General features: G+C 44.2%; 1 protein-coding gene and 1 non-coding gene across 8 annotated transcripts in view; both read right to left on the bottom strand.

The window, feature by feature from the left end:
• The window catches only part of DCUN1D2 (defective in cullin neddylation 1 domain containing 2), a 42369-nt gene that overhangs the window by 16755 nt on the left and 5958 nt on the right, over positions 1 to 19656 (bottom strand). For 4 of the 7 annotated variants that reach the window (XR_004428942.1, XM_033177153.1, XM_033177156.1 and 1 more), the window contains exons 2-4: positions 18770 to 18986; positions 15380 to 15548; positions 7629 to 7759 (exon numbers count right to left, since the gene is read on the bottom strand). Coding sequence is in view for 6 of the 7 variants with exons in the window: in XM_033177153.1 (XP_033033044.1) it covers positions 7629 to 7759; positions 15380 to 15548; positions 18770 to 18986 (517 nt within the window). In the remaining variant the exon portion in view is untranslated. Of the gene's footprint in view, positions 1 to 7628; positions 7760 to 15379; positions 15549 to 18147; positions 18987 to 19656 lie in introns of those variants that run through there. The other 3 variants (XM_033177158.1, XM_033177152.1, XM_033177157.1) reach the window with 3 other exon arrangements.
• Positions 13384 to 13547, bottom strand: LOC117063778. Its single transcript, XR_004429068.1, has one exon. It is a non-coding gene; the product is annotated as a U1 spliceosomal RNA (small nuclear RNA).

The following is a 19656-nucleotide window of genomic DNA, read 5'->3' as shown; positions in this document are numbered from 1 at the left end:
TTTAACTTTAATGACTATTTTGCCTCAGCGTCTTAGAAAGAAATGAGTGGAATAGAGAAGATAAATAACAAGAGTTTTATCGTAGAAAACCAAATGCTTTCATTTGTTAAAAGTAGACTGAATCTGACATCTGGCGTGTTGTTCATAAATCAAGAGTTATTTTACAAACAGTCATTCTGTAGATGCAGAAATACTTTTCAGTGTAGACTTTCCCCTCTTTTGATATGCTAAGTCATTTCTCCATTCAGAGGCAAAATAATAACTCTTCACTGCCTTTAGAATAAACATTTCCTGTCCCGAGTGTGGAAACTAACTTAAATTTCAGCCTACGTTTTCAGGGGACAGGGTGCAGACCGAGAGCTAAGTCTCCGTGGCTGAAACAGCAAGTCTCTGACCACATCTCCTGGAGGCCAGGTTTCGTGGTGAAACGGGCTCTTCTCCAGCTGGTTCAGGCTGGAAGCGGAATCCAGGTGGGTGGGATGGCAAACTGTTATAAAGAATCCCCACTGCCGTCACTGTCCTTTGGATGTTAAACCTCGTTTTTTTCCCCACACAATATAAAAAACCTAAAGCACCAGAACCAGTGCTGGAGACCAGCCAGTTTAGACCATAAGTCATACTGCTGGTGGTACACAGCAGAGAAGCCCGTTTACTGTGTCTCTAGACCAGCCGGTTTAGACCATAAGTCATACTGCTGATGGTACACAGCAGAGAAGCCCATTTACTGTATCTCCAGACCAGCCGGTTTAGACCGGAAGTCATACTGCTGATGGTACACAGCAGAGAAGCCCATTTACTGTATCTCCAGACCAGCCGGTTTAGACCGGAAGTCATACTGCTGGTGGTACACAGCAGAGAAGCCCGTTTACTGTATCTCTAGACCAGCCGGTTTAGACCGGAAGTCATACTGCTGGTGGTACACAGCAGAGAAGCCCGTTTACTGTGTCTCTAGACCAGCCGGTTTAGACCGGAAGTCATACTGCTGGTGGTACACAGCAGAGAAGCCCGTTTACTGTATCTCTAGGTAGAAATATCTAGAGGATGTGACAGCCTCTGAGAAACATGATGTTACTATGTGGATTTTAAAAAATATAATACTTGCTATAATGTGCATATTGGAGGCAACTGTGAAACTGGTCTGTGATCGCCAGTGTAGTCTGTTGTAAATTCAAAGACAGCTTGTTGAACTTTGTTTTTATTTTTTACCTACTGTTTTCAGAGTGCCTATTTTGAATTAAAATTTGTTACACCACTGCAAAAAAAAAAGAGTTTTAGTCCCCAAAGTAAAATGTCAGCTTACAAAGAGCAGTCTCGGGCACATCCATTAGGATGGCCACTATTCAGAAAACAGCAATTGTTGGCAGGATGTGCAGAGGTTGGTTGGATGCTCTGCTTTGTTGCTGATGGGAAGGTAAAAAAAAACTATGGTGGTTCCTCATTCCTCAAGAAATTAAACAGAATTACCATATAGTCCAGGAATTCCATTTCTGCGTATACACCCAAAAGAATTAAAAGCAGGGACGGGTGCGGTGGCTCACGCCTGTAATCCCAGCACTTTGGGAGGCCGAGGCAGGCGGATCATCTGAGGTCAGGAGTTCGAGACCAGCCTGACCAACATGGAGAAATCCTGTCTCTACTAATAATACAAAAATTAGCTGGGCGTGGTGGTGTATGCCTGTAATCCCAGCTACTCGGGAGGCTGAGGCAGGAGAATCAGTTGAACCTGGGAGGCGGAGGTTGCAGTGAGCCGAAATTGTGCCATTGCACTCCAGCCTGGGCAACAAGAGTGAAACTCTGTCTCAAAAAAAAAAAAAAAGAATTAAAAGCAGGGTCTAAAACAGGTATATGTACATGCATAACGCATGTTCACAGCAGTGTTATTCACAAGAGCCAAACAGTAAAATCAAACCAAGTGTCCACTGGGATGAATCGATAAACAAAATGTGGGCTATACAAACAGGGAATATTATTCAGCCTTGAAAAAGGAAGGAAATTCTGACAAACACTACAACAAAACATTGTATCAAGCGAAATGAGCTAGTCACAAAAAGATACATACTGTGAAATTCCACTTAGGTGAGGTCCTAGGAGGAGTCAACTCCAGAGACCAGAAGTAGAATGGGGGCTGCCAGTGGCTGGGGGAGAGGGAAGTGGGGAGTCAGTGTTTGATGGGGACACAGTTTCAGTTTGGGAAGATGAGAAAGTTCTGGGAATAAACACTGGTGATGTTTACACACTTTGAATGTACTTAGTGCTACTGAACCGTACACTTAAACAGTTAAAATGGTTAAAAGACAAAAGGCCGGGCGCGGTGGCTCACGCCTGTAATCCCAGCACTTTGGGAGGCCAAGGCGGGTGGATCAAGAGGTCAGGAGATAGAGACCATCCTGGCTAACACGGTGAAACCCCATCTCTACTTAAATTAGCCGGACGAGGTGGCGGGCGCCTGTAGTCCCAGCTACTTGGGAGGCTGAGGCAAGAGAATGGCGTGAACCCGGGAGGCGGAGCTTGCAGTGAACTGAGATCGCGCCACTGCACTCCAGCCTGGGCGACAGAGCGAGACTCTGTCTCAAAAAAAAGTAAAGTAAAGAAAAGCCAAAAGAACAGTCCTGGGGAAATAAACCCCCAAGGACTCCTGACTTGACTGGTTTAAACATGAGACATCCCACACTCCATCAGTCTCTCCTTTAAACAAGCAGCCTACGAGGACGCAGCACTAAAAGGGGGCGGGGGAGGGCCCTGGACAGGTGGGGCAGAGGGAGCACAGTGTTTAACCTTCCCTGAATCCGTGCATAAAAGCAGATGCAGCAATTAGAAAGCAAAGTCAAACACCCAGAGGCAACATTTACCATAAATTTGGGTGAGAAAGTAATCATCACCAACCCAAGTTGTAAGCACCAGGGGATGAGCCACTGCCAGCAATAGGACCCGCGTGGTGCCGGGGACGTGGGGGTCACAGGTCTCTGACAGATGTGAGAACAGGAGGGCCTCGGAGGTGCCTACACGCCAAGACTAGGTAAGGACAAGGCTGAATTAGGCTGTGGCAGCGGGCAGAGGCCACCAACGGGGCCCACACTGCAGGGAAGGGCCTGAGAACAGAAGAGCCGGGCCGAAAGGGAAAATGGAGATGGGAAAGAGAGAAAAGCTGAGGAGGGGAGAGCATCAGTGTCAGACAATCTGACAGCAAAGCAGACATTCTGTCTACTACACGCCTGCACACACACACACACATACACACAGCCAAGAGGGAGCACCATGAAGTCAAAAAGCTGCCCCGAATCATCCTCCTGAAAGACTAGGAAAACTAATTTCACATAAAAATAAGCAACAGAACAGCCCTGAGATCAAATCCCATACCACGCTTTCCGAAGAAAAAAGATACTACAAACAGAAGTCACCCCTTGAAAATGAATGCATGCTGGGAAACACACCAACAAAACAGATCAAAAGTGCGACCTTCAGCCAAAACCATGGCTCACGCCTGTAATCCCAGCACTTTGGGAGCCTGAGGTGGGAGGGCTGCGTGAGACCAGCAGTCTGAGACCAGCCTGGGCAACACAGTACAACTCCGTCTCTCCAAAAAAAATTTAAAAATTAACCAGGCACAGTCTGCGTGCCTAAAGTCCCGGTTAGATGGGAGGCTGAGGTGAGAGGATCACTGAAACCCAGGAGCCTGAGGCTGCAGTCATGACCACACCTCTGCACTTTATCCTGAGCAATGGAGGGAGATCTCAACTCTAAAATCAAATGTTAAGCCAGGTGTGGTGGCTCATCATGTCTGTAACCCTAGCACTTTGCGAGGAAGCTGAGGTGGGAGGATCGCTTAAGCCCAAGAATTTGAGGCTGCAGTGAGCTATGATCACGCCACTCCACTCCAGACTGGGCAAGACAGCAAGACCCTGTCTCAAAGTAAATTTAAAAAAAAAATTTTTTTTTTAAAGTGTGACCACTGACTTCAAAATAGGCTAAAGGACATTAAGAAATGAAACAAAACATGAAACACCACAAATGAGAATTAGGAAAACTTAGTAATGAGGAAATCACACTCAAGAATTAGAAACAAAGGAAAATCATTCTGGAAATGACTTTACTAGAAGGCATATGAGGGAGATAAACTCAAAAGCAGTCACACACTGCGTAACGTCTCCGCCAACGACAGGCCGCATAAGTGACAGCGGTCCAACAGGACTGCAAAAGTGCATTTTCACTGCACCTTTTCTATGCTTCAGTGTTTGTATACACAAATCCTCACCACTGTGTTATGGTTGCCTACCGTATTCCGTACAGTCACACGCTGTCCAGGTTTGTATCCTGGGAGCCATGGGCTGTGCCATACCGTTAGGCATGCAATAGGTGATGCCACCCAGCTTTGCAAACATGCACCCTGTGACGTCGCACAAGGATGAGACTGCCTAACAATGCATTTCTCAGAACCTATCGCTGCCATTATGTGACACATGACAGGTCATCACCATCTTCAGAGAAGAAGATGGTGAAAAAGGAAGATCATTTTTAAAAGAAAAAAGAAATGAAGTACAGATTAAAAGGACCGAGAGAAAGCAACGCACACTGCCAAAGACTTAACTCCACAGAGGACCCAACTCCACAGGGGACCCAGCTCCACAGGGGACCCAGCTCCACAGGGGACCTAACTCCACAGGGGACCCAGCTCCACAGGGGACCTAGCTCCACAGGGGACCCAACCACACAGGGGACCCAGCTCCACAGGGGACCCAACCACACAGGGGACCCAGCCCCACAGGGGACCCAACCACACAGGGGACCCAACTCCACAGGGGACCCAGCTCCACAGGGGACCTAACTCCACAGGGGACCCAGCTCCACAGGGGACCCAACCACACAGAGGACCCAGCTCCACAGGGGACACAACTCCACAGGGGACCCAGCTCCACAGGGGACCCAACCACACAGAGGACCCAGCTCCAAAGAAGACCCAACTCTACAGAGGACCTGACTCCAATTAAATGGGTAACTGGAGTTTCCGGAGAGACCAAAACCAAATACAAGGAACAGAACAAATGCTTAAAACCATAATTCAAGAACATTTTCCCTGAAATTAAAAAAGATTAGAAAGTACTTACTGAAAACACTCAGCATCATATGAGAACACTGACCATGGACGACCCACAACACCCAGGCACATTTTAGTAAAATTACTGGGCTTGAAAGCAAAAGAAAAAATGGCCTTTGTTTGGGTATTTAGGCAAAACATTAAGCAACTTACAAGGCCAAGAAGACCGGCTTATCATCATTCTGTCTGACAGTAACAATCTGCGCCAGAAGAAAGTGAGCGACACCCCGAGACATTCCAAGGAACAAAAAGGAGGCCAGGATTCTGTACCCATCACGCAAGGACTCAGGAACACCGTCCCCAGCAGCACTTCCTGGGGATCCACCGGAGAACGAATTTCAAAACCTGTGAGCAGGGAGACGTCAGCAGAAGCCCTGGCGATGAGCAGGGGCTGCTGGGGAACAGAGCGAGGACCACCCAGAACGACAGGGGAGGCCTGGCTGTGTGCTTGGAAAACGAAGGCAGGGCCAAACTATTGTTTTAAACGGGGGGTGTGTATAACCCCCTTTTCCTTTCCACGACTCACAGCAGTTCCACCGGCGGAGACACATTCACATCACTCTGAGCCTGTGGTGTGTGCCATGTGGGACTGGCTAACACGTCACCGCGGATATTCTAACGCTACCTCCACCTGCGCCCTGGAGGGCCAGAGCAGAAGGGAAACACAGCTGTAACACAGACAAGCTCAAGTAGGAAAAATAATCTGTAGTCCTGACTGTGGTTCAGAAACTTCCAAATGAACCAAAATTTAAAAAATAAAAAAATAAAAAGCTTAGAAACGACGGCTCTGAACAAGCACCAGCTGCGACTCCGCCGCGGCCTGAAACCAGTTTCCACTAAAAGAAATCAGGGCTTCTTGGAGAAAAAGCAGGTCCAGGTCTGGGGCAGAAGGCGACTGGACGAGCCCAGGACAGCCTGCGGGGCAGACAGGAAGTGAGCTGTCACCACCAGAGCACACCAACAGCACTCCAGGAGTTCACGGGGACGTGAACAATAAACTGACCCTCGGTCGAAGGAAGCAGGGAACGCACTCGCCCCAGAGGTCATCTGGCCTTTCTGAGCAGCCTGTACCTCTGGCACCAACACCAGGAGACAGAAAGACTTCCTTCTGTGATCATCCCAGCTCACAAACAGAAAGGGCGGGACAGGCTCTCATCGCTTCGCAGCCCTGAGCAAGGCTGGGGGTCTCGGCACTGCTGGTGTCCTTAGGTGCTGCACATGGCAGGCTCCCGAGCCAAGATGCAGCAGGCACTGCTACTGTTACCCAAGAGGCAAAGCGAGAGCCCAACAGGCCCCACGCGCCTTGCATAGCAGGCACCGCAATTTAGTAACCACAGTGTGGGGCCGAGACGCATCTCAGCACCTGGTATCTCTCACCAGCCCTCTGTGTCTCCCCGCCGTGCCTCTGCCCGTGTTCCCCTGGCGCCTCTGCTTCCGTACCTCTGTCCCCCCCCTCTCTATCCCTCTGTCTGCTGTGGCTGTCCCTCTGTCCCCCGTGCCTCTGTCCCTCTGTCCCCATCTCACTATCCCTCCGTCCTCCGTGCCTCTACCCCTCCGTTTCCCGTCTCTCTATCCCTGTCCCCTGTGCCTCTGCCCCTCTGTCCCCCCGTGCCTGTGTTCCCTGTCCTTCTGCCCTGTGTCTCTGACCCTGTGCCTGTTCATCTGTGCAACTGGCCTCTCAGGTGATCACTGCATACCTCCCAGCACCCAACCCAGCTCCACCTCCACTTTCACTGCAGTCCCCAAATCCCTGCTCTAGGGTTAGGAATGACAGTTAAAGCGAATGCAGACTCCTCAAGTAAAAAAAACATTTATTATTGTCCACGCAAATGGGCCATATTAATGATCCATAAAAATGGATTACAATATTTTAAAATAAAATGCAAAAGTGGGCTAAATTGTTCGTATGCAGGCTGGGGTCTACGTGGCACAGAGAGAACAATTATGAGCTGACAAAGGACATTTACAAATTAGTTTACATTTTAAAATTTAAACATGTAAACCCAGAAGTGGAGAGACGCTATCAACTGAGATTTTCAGGCACATGGTGTTATAAACTCATCTACCTACGTACAGAGCAAAGTGCGGAGAAGAAAAGAAACCAAGAGGGTGGTAATGTTACAGGTGGGCCAGCCACGGTGGCTCATGCCTGTCATCCCAACACACTCTGAAGTGGGAAGAATGCCTGAGCTCAGGAGTTCGAGACCAGCATAGGCAATAAGGCAAGACCTTGTCTTTATTAAAAATTAAAAAACAAAAATGAAAATAGCCAGATGTGGTGGTGGACGCCTGGAGTCCCAGTTACTCAGGAGACTGAGGTGGGAGGATTGCTTGAGCCCAGGAGATTGAGGCTACAGTGAGCTGTGACTGTACCACTGCACTCCAGCCTAGGTGACAGAACGAGACCCTATCTCAAAAAAACGAAACCAAAACCCAAAAACATTAGTTGGCTATACAGAAATCATGTTGCTCATGTCCACTGATGAGATAATCTCATTATGATCTGGCATTTTACATATTTGGATTTCATACTCACCTAAACCTTTCTGCCCTGGGTTCTTAGCGAAAGTGAAGGTAAACTGATAAAAATCTTTAAATTTGGCTGTGTCCTTCAGCTCCTGCTCCAGTCTTGGCAGAAGAGCCTTTAGCTTCTCCATGCTGTCACACCTGCAATGACAGAGACAGTGGTTTGTGTTGCAGCAGACGTACCACCCTAGTTGACTCTCCTCTTGTCCCCTATGCAGGAACTGTGGCCAGGCACGTGGCTCCAGCTGGAGACCGTATTTCCCAACTTCTTTTCCTAGGCGTGGCCTAAGGCTCTAAATGATCATGTAAGAGAAGGGAAGGGGGGCAATGTCTTCCTCGCTAAAAGGAATTCAAAATGCTCTAAGACAGATACTGGTGGCGGCTGCCCAGCTCTGGGAATATACTAAAACCACTGAGTTGTAGACTTTAAATGAGAGAAAATATGGTATGTGAATTAGATCTCGATAAAATTATTAAAAGAAAAGCCCAAAACAACATCTTTTGCCCTCTTCCTGAGAACTGGAACAAGGGCGTGGTCTAACTCGGTAGCTCTGACCATGGAGAGAGGCCCCTGCCCTGCGGTGACAGGGCATGAGGTGACAAGATGGCAGAGACGAGGGAATAGAAAGACGGAAAGAGCCTATTTCTCAGTGACTTGCAGAATGGAGTCACCCTGCCAGCCTGGGCCACTGCTACCTCTGTCCCATCATACAAGCGAAAAATAAACTCAAATAAATCTTAAGCTACCTTATTTAGGGATCTCTTCATTACAGCAGGCTAGATTTAAAATATCCATTAAAATATTTAGGGATCTCTTCATTACAGCAGGCTAGATTTAAAATATCCAGGTATTGTAAAACACAGCTCTATATTGTTTTAAAATTGATTTTTTCCATCAAAAAGTCAATAACCTTTAAAAACAGTCAACAGCCTTTAAGGCAGAAATCGACAACAGTAAAACAAAGTCTATCTTTCTCATTCCGACTGCACAGCAAAGCACAGAATAAAAGCAACACTTATCCACTTACCCAAGTAGAGCAGAGGTAAGGAAAGAACATTGGAGAAAGCTTTAGAGCAGCTAGAAAAGTCCATAAAGACGAACACAGAAAAGCACAAATGTAGGACTCAGTCCTGTGCGTAGCCACAGTCCCGTTCTGGTCAACAGCAGGAGGTGGATGTGAGAGTGGTCCCATAAAATCATAATGGCACCTAGAGGTTCCTGCCACCTCAGGGCATCAGAGCCACTGCAATGTCTAGCACAATGCATGACCATTTCTACCTTTAGGTGTGTTTAGATACACAGACTTACCATTGTGTTACAGCTGCCTACGGTACTGAGTATAGTCACCCGCTGAACAGGTTCGTAGCCTAGGAACAACAGGCTGTACCACAGACTAGGTGTGTAGTGGGCTGTACCATCTCGGTTTGTGTAAGTACACTCTGTGATGTCTGCACAATGAAATTTCCTAACAATGCACTTCTCAGAACGTGTCCCTGTCTCTTAAGTGATGCATGACTGCACTGCAGGTGAATGTGAGTGTAAGCACCATCCACATCAAGGGTGGCGGCTGGGCCAGGTGCAGCAATTCATTCCTGTAATCCCAGCGCTTTGAGAGGTGGAGGAGGGAGGATCGCTTGAGGCCTGGAGTTTGAGACCAGTCTGGACGACATAGCTCAGAGACCCAGTCTCCACAAAAAATAAAAACTAGCTAGGCATGGTGGCATGTGCCTGAAGTCCCAGCAACCCACTGGACCCCAGTTGGCACAACAGAGTGTGACGCTCTTAAAAGGGAGTGGGTGGCAGCTGAGGGCTCTTTGCCATTTCAGCCTCCTCTTCCCTCCAGGGAGGCACGGACAATCCGACTTCTGGGCCAGGCCCACTGTGCCCCACCACCTACCGGAGCAGTCCTTCAGCGTGCCTCTAGCTGGATGTAAACAGGAACTCACAGTGTGCACCACCTCACATCTGGCTGTCTCTGGCTTTGTGATGTCCGAGAGGTTTGCTCCTGTGGGTACGCACGGCTCCAGCTGTTCATTTTCTTTGCCACATAGAATTCTTGTTATATACATATTTTATGATTCATAAACGCTACTGTTGGTGAACATTCCGGCTGTTTCTAGTTTCCTAGTTTGGAGTAATGGTGTCAACACTTCTCTATGCAGATCACAACATACCACGTAGGCATATTCCAGAGTGGCCAGCAGGGTCACAGCGTCTGTGTACCTTCCATTTAGTAACTGACGTCGAAACAGTGCATTGGAGATCCCGCTCCACGCATTTTCGCTCACATCTATCGTGTCTTATTTTAGCCCCCTAGAGGGTGGTTTGTGATGGTGTTCTATTTCACTGACGTTTTCACCTGCATTTCCCCAGTGAACGAGATTAAGCATCTTATACTTTTAACTGGCCCTTGTGCATCCTCTTTTGTAAAGTGCTTGTCAAATCTTTGGCTTGTTTTTCAACATCTTTTTCTTATTGCTTTGTAGAAATTCTTTATATATTAAAGATACAAGCCTTTGCCAGGTATTTTTAAAGAACTTTCACACAGAACAAGCATTGCCTTTCTACTACCCTGATGTTTCTTAATCAGAAGTTCTTATTTTTACTATAATATGCTCTATCAGTATTTTTCTTTACGGTGATTTATTGTTTTTGTTGATGTTTTAGAAACTATCCTATTTCACAGTCACAAAGACCTTTTCCTATATTATTTTCTACAGACTTTTTGCTTTTGCCTTTCATACTGAGATCTACATCTATCTGAAACTGATGTTTACATATGGTATGTGGTAGAGATCAGGATTTATTTCTCCCCAAAACACTAGCTAATTCTCCCAGTATCATTTATTGAAAAAACGTCTGTCTCCACTTAAGTCTAGCTCTGTCATAAACCAGAAGTCCCTACATACACGGACTTCTTTCTGAGCCCTTCATTCTGTTCCACTGGTCTCTGGTCTATTTATCTGATCTGGCACTTGATGCCATGTAGTCTTCATTATCGTAGCTGTAAAGTTCTGATTATCTGGCAGAGCAAATCTTCCCATCCTGTTCTTTTTCTTCAAGAACTGCTTTTTGGCTGCGCATTTTTATAGAAATTTCAAATCAGCTTGTCAAATAACACATATATAAACCCACTATCTATTAGGATTTTCAAACTGAGATCACATTCAATATAAAAACCCAAGGATAAAATACTGTGTTCCAACCTATGAATGAAGTATATTTCTCCATTTATTCAGGTCTTCTTTCCTGTCTCTCAATGAGTTATTATTTTCTCTATGGGAATATCACACATCTTTAATCCGATTTTTCCTAGGTATTCTGTATTTTTGAAGATACTGAAAAACGACATATATTTTAAAATTTACTGTTTTGCTGATTGTTGTACTTGGTGTCCTGAAATATAACAGGATTTTATTTGCAGACCTTGGACCCTGTAGTGTGGCTAACGTCACTACTGATTTACATATTTTATCCATAGATTAGACTAGCTGTGATCTCCTGTTTAATACTGAACAGAAATAGTCATTCAGGTTTTGTTCCGTCCCAAAGGGAAGGTGGCTTACAATTCCCGTAAGTATAATGTTTGCCATAGGAATTTTTTCCTTTTGGTCAGATTAAGAACTGCCCCTCTTATTCTTAAGTTTTCCATGAGGTTTTTTTTTTTTTTTTAAATGAAGAAACACTGAATTTGATCAAACCCATCTTATGCACTGGGATGATCCTTTTTTTTCTGTTGTTAACTGTGGTAAATTAATTATACCGATTAACTTTGTAACATCAAACAGATCTTGCATTCCTGGATATAACCAACTTTGTCATGATGTATCATCCTGGGCTTATCGTCTTGGATTTTTTGCTAATGACTGGTCAGTTTCCTGATACTGTGTGTATGATTTTTGCATCTTATCATCTCAGGCATCTTCTGATTCTTTTTTTTTTTTTTTTTTTTTGAGACGGAGTCTCGCTCTGTTGCCCAGGCTGGAGTGCAGTGCCCGGATCTCAGCTCACTGCAAGCTCCGCCTCCCGGGTTCACGCCATTCTCCTGCCTCAGCCTCCCGAGTAGCTGGGACTATAGGCGCCCGCCACCTCGCCCGGCTAGTTTTTTGTATTTTTTAGTAGAGACGGGGTTTCACCTTGTTAGCCAGGATGGTCTCGATCTCCTGACCTCGTGATCCGCCCATCTCGGCCTCCCAAAGTGCATCTTCTGATTCTTATAACTGAGAGTGGCCTATAATTTTCCATTCTCAAATGTTATTCCTTGGTCTTGTCATGCAGCTTGTGCTGGCCTGAAAACAAATTGTGAACTCTTTCTTCCTTTACTATTCTCTGGAAGAAGATGTTTAAAATTGGGGATTTTCCTTTTCATTAGCAGTTTGGTCGGATGTGCCTATTAAGTCATCCCAAACGGGAGTTGTCTCTGAGAAGATTTTAAATTACAGGCTCAAATTCTTAAGAGTTACAGAACTATTAAGATTTTCTATTTCTTCATGTGTCAGTTTTAGTAAGTTATATTTTTCACATAGGTTGTCAAATTTACTGGCATAAAGCTCTTCATAACAGACTTTTTTTTTTTAATGCTTCTTGCACCTATCATCTTGTCCCTTTTTTCATCTATGTATGTTACTTATGATTTACTACATTTACAAGTCTTTTCAAATAACAAGCTTCTGGCTTTATTGATCCTTCCTAATGACAACTTCTTTTCTATTTGATTATTCTTGTAAATTAGTGCTGCTTTAAAAATATTAATTCCTTTCTTCTATATTCTTTTTCTATTTCTTGAGATGGAAGGCTTTGTTCACTGATTTTCAGCCCTTCCTTCTTTCTTTTTTTTTTTTTTTTGAGACAGAGTCTCGCTCTGTCGCCCAGGCTGGAGTGCAGTGGCCGGATCTCAGCTCACTGCAAGCTCCGCCTCCCGGGTTCACGGCATTCTCCTGCCTCAGCCTCCCGAGCAGCTGGGACTACAGGCGCCCGCCACCTCGCCCAGCTAGTTTTTTTTTTTTTTTTTTGAGATGGAGTCTTGCTCTGCCACCCAGGCTGGAGTGCAGTGGCCGGATCTCAGCTCACTGCAAGCTCCGCCTCCCGGATTTATGCCATTCTCCTGCCTCAGCCTCCTGAGTAGCTGGGACTACAGGCGCCCGCCTCGTCGCCCGGCTAGTTTTTTGTATTTTTAAGTAGAGACAGCGTTTCACCGTATTAGCCAGGATGGTCTCGATCTCCTGACCTCGTGATCCGCCCGTCTCGGCCTCCCAAAGTGCTGGGATTACAGGCTTGAGCCACCGCGCCCGGCCACTAGTTTTTTGTATCTTTTAGTAGAGACGGGGTTTCACCGGGTTAGCCAGGATGGTCTCGATCTCCTGACCTCGTGATCCACCCACCTCGGCCTCCCAAAGTGCTGGGATTACAGGCTTGAGCCACCGCGCCCGGCCTTCCTTCTTTCTAAAATATACATTTAATAAGCTGAATTCTACAAGCTTACATATATTATATTTTCACTATCCAAGATATTTTCTAATTTCCATTGTAACTTCTTTCTCATCCCAAGGGTTACTCAGAGGTATGCAATATCCACACATATCCTACCTAGTTATCTTTTTGTTATATTCCTAGTTTAACTGTACTGTGGTCAGAAGACATACTCTGTATCATTTCAAACCTCTGAAAATCATTGCAATTTATTTAATAGCCCAGTTTATTGTCAATTTTTATTAATGTTCTGTGCCTTTAATAAAGTTTTTTTTTTTTTTTTAATTTTAAACATCAGGAGAGAACACGAACATAATCCCCCACTACCACAAATTATGCAGCCCACTTTCCCACATTTGGGAAAATCACAGGCATCAGCACATCTGGAATGCAATGGATAAGCCCAGCCCTGGGAAAACCACCTTCATGATCATGGTATCTCTCCTGCCAGGCTGTTTTGTGTTTTCTTTTGAAAAGAATATGTATTCTTCAACATCGAAGGCAACGTTCTAAACGTTATCCTAGGCCATTTTTTGTGCTGTCCAAATCTTCTATTTCCTCACTAATTTTTCATCTACTCATTCTATTAGTTACTACGATGTGTGTGAAAACTCCTCACTTTGATCATGGATTTGCATCTTTCTCTTTGCAGTTGCTTATTTTTGCTTTAAATACTCTGGGACTCTTGAATAAATACATAAACACATAAGTGCGACTGCCTTCCTGGTGAGATAAACCCTTTACCATCGTAAAATGGCCCTCCTTATCTGCAGAGTTCCTGTACGCCTCAAAGCTGTTTTAGTTGTATCTATTTTAAACAATATGAACAGGTGGTATTTAAACATCCATCTGGGCCAGACATGGTGGCTCCCACCTGTAATCCCAGGACTTTGGGAGGCTGAGGCAAGGTGGATCGCCTGAAGTCGGGAGTTCAAGACCAGCCAGGCCAATATGGTGAAATCCCGTCTCTACTAAAAATACAAAAATTAGCTGGGCATGGTGGCAGACGCCTGCAAACCCAGCTACTCAGGAGACTGAGGCAAGAGAATTGCTTGAACCCACGAGACGGAGTTTGCTGTGAGCCGAGATCGTGCCACTGCACTCCAGCATAGGTGACAGAATGAGACTCCATCTCAAAAAACAAACAAGAGTACACTCGAAAATAACAATAGGCCGGGCGCGGTGGTTCAAGCCTGTAATCCCAGCACTTTGGGAGGCCGAGATGGGCGGATCACGAGGTCAGGAGATCGAGACCATCCTGGCTAACACGGTGAAACCCCGTCTCTACTAAAAATACAAAAAAAAAAAAAAAAAACACTAGCCGGGGGAGGTGGCGGGCGCCTGTAGTCCCAGCTACTCGGGAGGCTGAGGTGGGAGAATGGCGTGAACCCGGGAGGCGGAGCTTGCAGTGAGCTGAGATCCGGCCACTGCATTCCAGCCTGGGCGACAGAGCGAGACTCCGTCTCAAAAAAAAAAAAAAGAAAATAACAATAAAAAGTAGAGTAAATGCATAAACTGGCAACATAATCATTTATATTATCAAGTATTATATACTGCACATAACTGGATGTGCTACACTTTCATACGAATGGCAGCGCAGCAGATTTGTAACAGCATCACCACACACAGGCAATGTATTGAGCTATGACATTATGATGGCTGGGATGCAGGAATTTTTTAGCCCCATTCTAACCTTACGGGACCACTGTTGTATAAGCAGTCCACTGTTGACCGAAATGTCACTATGCAGTGCATGACTGTAGTTCAATAAGCTTAATGATTAAGAGACAGTTACATTAGGCCCTTTCATTTACTTTCATAACTTATCTGATAAGTGAGAAACACCTTATTAATGAAGCCTTTATCCCAATCCTGTAGGTAGAATAGAAAAATATTACAAGCAAAAACCAAAATGACATCTTAATTTTTAACATCGCAGCATAATAAATTCTACATTTAATATACAGTATTATGAAATAATATGAATGAACTGAACCTGGTATTTACTGTCAATTCAAAATTGGAAAGAAAAAAACTCAAAAAGAAAAAAATGAGTTACAAAAGGGGTTAATATGAAAAAATCAAAATGTGAAATGAAATAAAGCTTTAAACTGAAAATTAAAAGGAAACCAAAGGCTTAATAGTGCAGAGAGTGCAGATGTGTAAGAAATTTTTAAGACACACAAAGAAAATAAACATATGAAATTAATATGTAGAGGTTGCTGAAAAATAATTAATGTTAAAAGTATTTTCATTTCTGAAAAAATTTAAGCTAAGAAGAATTGACTTACCCGAGTTCTGTCATGCCATCTAGAAATTCCTTTCTGCTAAATTCACACTGAGTTGCTGCCCTGAACTTCCATGCTATGACCAATACACTGATACTGGCAGGGTCTAGGCTCAGATCGTCACAAAACTGTTGAATCCCATCGATTCCAATTTTGTTTTCATCTTGTGGATCTGTAGTTAATATCAGGGGTAAAGGAAGTTATACTATTTTGAAAAGTAATTCTAAAATAGGAGGTTTGAGTCCTAAAATTCTATTATACTACATAGTTCTAGCAAGCGTGTTTCCAATACATCAATCAATAGGCTGCAGTTTTCTACTACTCATGAAAGAAATAGTGAGCAACTAATAATTTATCCAGAAAATGGTCCTATTTTTAAAATCTAGGTTTCTGGGTTTTAGGGAAAAAAAATCATTGAATTTTTTTTGAGAAGATCTGTTCACTAAGAAAAATTTAATTTCCCTAAAGTGAAATAAAAATTCAAGTTTAGAGAAATTTAGCTCACCCTAAGGCAAACTGCTATAAAAGATACTGTATTGATAAAGTATTTACAATACCTTGGGTTTTTATCACAACTCTGCCAAAGTAAATGAATGACTGATGTTTTTTATAAGTGATTTCATTTGCTAGTTCTAATGGTACTGGACAATAACTATTTTTCAGAATCATTTCGCTTATGTATCCACATTTAAAAGCTTAGAAATTCAGGTTCCCCACTCCCTATTCCTAGTTTATAAATAAAATTAAAAGAACTTAGCATTTGTTTATCAGAAAATCAAACAGGAAAATATATTTAAGGCATCCCAGCAACACTTCACTAAAGCTAGTAATTTCAGACAGATTACATCATATTATCGTAATGCATATGTAAATTGTTGGTTTAGAAGGTAAAAATAGAAAAAACCTCTAGCTTCTTTGCTCAAAGAAAGATTAACTATGATAAACTTTTCTTCCCCTTCACACAAAATCTAACTCTGGTCATTTAAGTAGTTTACTACCACATATATATAGTTAACAAAGAAAAATGGTAACAAAAATGAAGAAAACCATAAACATCCTTCTAACTCTATTCTCAGGTCAGGGAGAAAACCTCAGCATAGTCCATGGGACAGAGGTTCTGCAAAAAAACAATCCCCACTTATCACCTTATTCAATTCCATCTCCTAATATTATACTTCATGAATAGAAATACTGATCTACAATGCTCTGACCTCATAAACCATCTCAGTAAATTTGATTACAACCATGTTCAATATTTCAAGTAATTTTGCAAGTACTTGTTCATTTGTATATGTTAACGTAATAACCAATGTTATATTTGTCACCCGTCTTAGAACTATGTTTATTTTTAGAGCCTAAAGTGATTGTGCCATGTTTCCACTTTGACTATAACTGCATGAATAAAGTTAAATAATAATGAAGGGATGAAGCTTCAATAACACCTAAAGACACAATTTTCCACTTAAACACAAGTATTTTTTCAAAAGCAGCTGTATATAAATAACTTTAAGAAAATCTGCATAAAAAGCAGCATATGACTTACAAAATTAGCTCAACAACTAAACTAACTTAGCCAAAAATGTTTGACGTAGACTAATGCTTAACTAAAAACAATTTTCTTTTTCTTTTTTTTTTTTTTTTTGAGACGGAGTCTCTCTCTGTTGCCCAGGCTGGAGTGCAGTGGCCGGATCTCAGCTCACTGCAAGCTCCGCCTCCCGGGTTCCCGCCATTCTCCTGCCTCAGCCTCCCGAGTAGCTGGGACTACAGGCGCCGCCACCTCGCCCGGCTAGTTTTTTGTATTTTTTAGTAGAGACGGGGTTTCACCGTGTCAGTCAGGATGGTCTCGATCTCCTGACCTCGTGATCCGCCCATCTCGGCCTCCCAAAGTGCTGGGATTACAGGCCTGAGCCACCGCGCCCGGCCTTTTTTTTTTGAGACGGCGTCTTGCTCTGCCGCCCAGGCTGGAGTGCAGTGGCCGGATCTCAGCTCACTGCAAGCTCCGCCTCCTGGGTTTACGCCATTCTCCTGCCTCAGCCTCCCGGGTAGCTAAAAACAATTTTCATTCTTTGGGAATTACAATAAGTACAAATCCGGTTTGTTTATCACTGACTATGTTTCTGAGTCAAGATTTTTAAAAGCAATTTTCAACTCACTTTTCAGATCTAAACAGAAAGACTAAAGCACACACACAGTATTTTAAAAAGTAAAAAATGAAAATAATAAATAAACAAGAACTTGGCCAGGCATGGTGGCTCACGCCTGTAATTCCAGCACTTTGGGAGGCCAAGGCAGGTGGATCATGAGGTCAAGAGATGGAGACCATCCTGGCCAACATGGTGAAACCCCGTCTCTACTAAAAATACAAAAATTAGCTGGGCGTGGTGGTGGGCGCCTGTAGTTGGGAGGCTGAGGCAGGAGAATCGCTTGAACTTGGGAGGCGGAGGATGCAGAGGGCCGAGATCATACCACTGCACTCCAGCCTGGCGACAGAGCGAGACGCCGTCACACACTCACACACATACACCAACAAATAAACAAACAAACAAGAACTTAAAGCCAAGGAAATTATTGTATATTTGGGCTAATACTTGTTTAAATGAGAGTCAGGGCTTGGTTTTGTTTTAAAGTTTTAGAAAACTTAGCCTTAAAAACTGGTAGAAAGAAAAAGCAAAATAAGTCAGCTCTTAGATGGCTGCCGCCCCCTCTGCACTGAAGATGAAATAGAAAACCCACAGAGGGCGTGGATCTGCATATGCTCATCACAGCAGTCTTAGTTCAAGGCACAGCTGCATTTTGACAAGAAAAGCTCCCATCCAAGCACTGATGTCAATAAAAATCACAACTGCTCACAATCTGAAACACAAGGTTTCTTTGCTGAGAGCTTTTCCCAAAGCCTCTCGAACCACTGAAGCTACTTCAGTGCTGACACGCCACTGCCCGGGCAAGGAAAACACTAAGGTTTACCCTCACTTCAGGATCATCTTCATGATTTGGTGTTGTTCTTAACCTTCTCATCATCAATATTTCAGCCTAAACAGAAGTGCTTGAAAAAAATACTGTATTAACAGACATATTCACACCAAGACACCAAGCCTCCCAGCAGCAGCTGTTCCCTGACAGGCTGTGCAGCGTCAGACACTGCACAGAACAGGCAGGCACAGGCCTGGTCCTGCTCCATCGCTGACTCCCCTTTTCTCGCCCTCCCCGCCCCCACCAATCACAGTCCCAGCCCCATTGAAACGGAAGAAAGTGCATTCTGCAGCTGAATGTGGGGAGGAGAAGCAGCAGCAGCCCGGAGATTGCCCCTGGCACCAGAAAAAACCCTGGAAGTGCAGTGCGCAGGCCGCTCACGAAGGCCGACATCCGTCCAGCTTTGCTGCCCTCACCTCTTACCTTTGTACCTGCCGTACAGCTGCTCCAGCTTCTTCTTGTCCACAGTGTTCCGCATGGACTCCCTGTGGAAGGAGTCTGGGTTTTGGAAGAAGCTGTCCGTGGCCTCGTCTAGTCTCCACTCATTCTGCGTTAAGCAGTAGATAGCAGTTCTCTCGCCAGCCTGAGTGCATGCCATAAACTGGCGGACCTTGTCCTTCTGAGACGATTTAAGCTTATGCTTTGGGATGCAAAAGAAGTAGGAAAGCCAATGAAGCCGCTCCGGGTTCGTCCCAGCTCTAGCCTAACGCCTGCACTTTAACTGGGCAGAATTAGAGACAAAGCCTTGCTCGTCATGAGTTAAAAAGACTGCACAGTCTTCCGAAAACCGAAACAACAGTACCTATACTGTAACAAACAGGCAGTCTAAGCTTCAGAAAGATGAGAATTAACATCTTATACAAAATACATTCTGATCGCTACCCAGTTCACTCTGCATGAAGTGTGACTATGATTTTTCTAAAACTCTCAGGAACTCTGTAATGCACACCTAGCCTCTGAGGACACAGGGCAAGGACCTCATGGCGTCACCGGGGGCCCCAGCTGCAGGGTCTTCTTTGGTTTCAATAAACTTCAGGCTTTAATGAACGGAAAGAGGCCATGCAGTTTGGAGACATTTTTTCCCAGTTTAAATCAGCAGAATCACATTGATGAAAATGTACACAAATAACTAAGAATAGTGTTAAAAGTAATTTATGAAAGTTTCACAAGCAGGCACAAAAAAAGCCTGTTATGATTAAACAGAAACAATAATGCTAATAACAAGAATGCCTCTGTATACCAGACAGAAATAAAATGAAAAATAGGACAGAGGATCTGGGCAGGCAATAAATAACAACACTGCCAAGCAG

The sequence above is a fragment of the Trachypithecus francoisi genome, unplaced genomic scaffold (genome assembly GCF_009764315.1).
Source record: "Trachypithecus francoisi isolate TF-2019V2 unplaced genomic scaffold, Tfra_2.0 Lachesis_group18, whole genome shotgun sequence".
Taxonomy (NCBI): Eukaryota; Metazoa; Chordata; class Mammalia; order Primates; family Cercopithecidae; genus Trachypithecus; species Trachypithecus francoisi.
The sequence above is the reverse complement of the archived record's forward strand: the minus strand, read 5'-3'. Positions and strand labels throughout refer to the sequence as shown.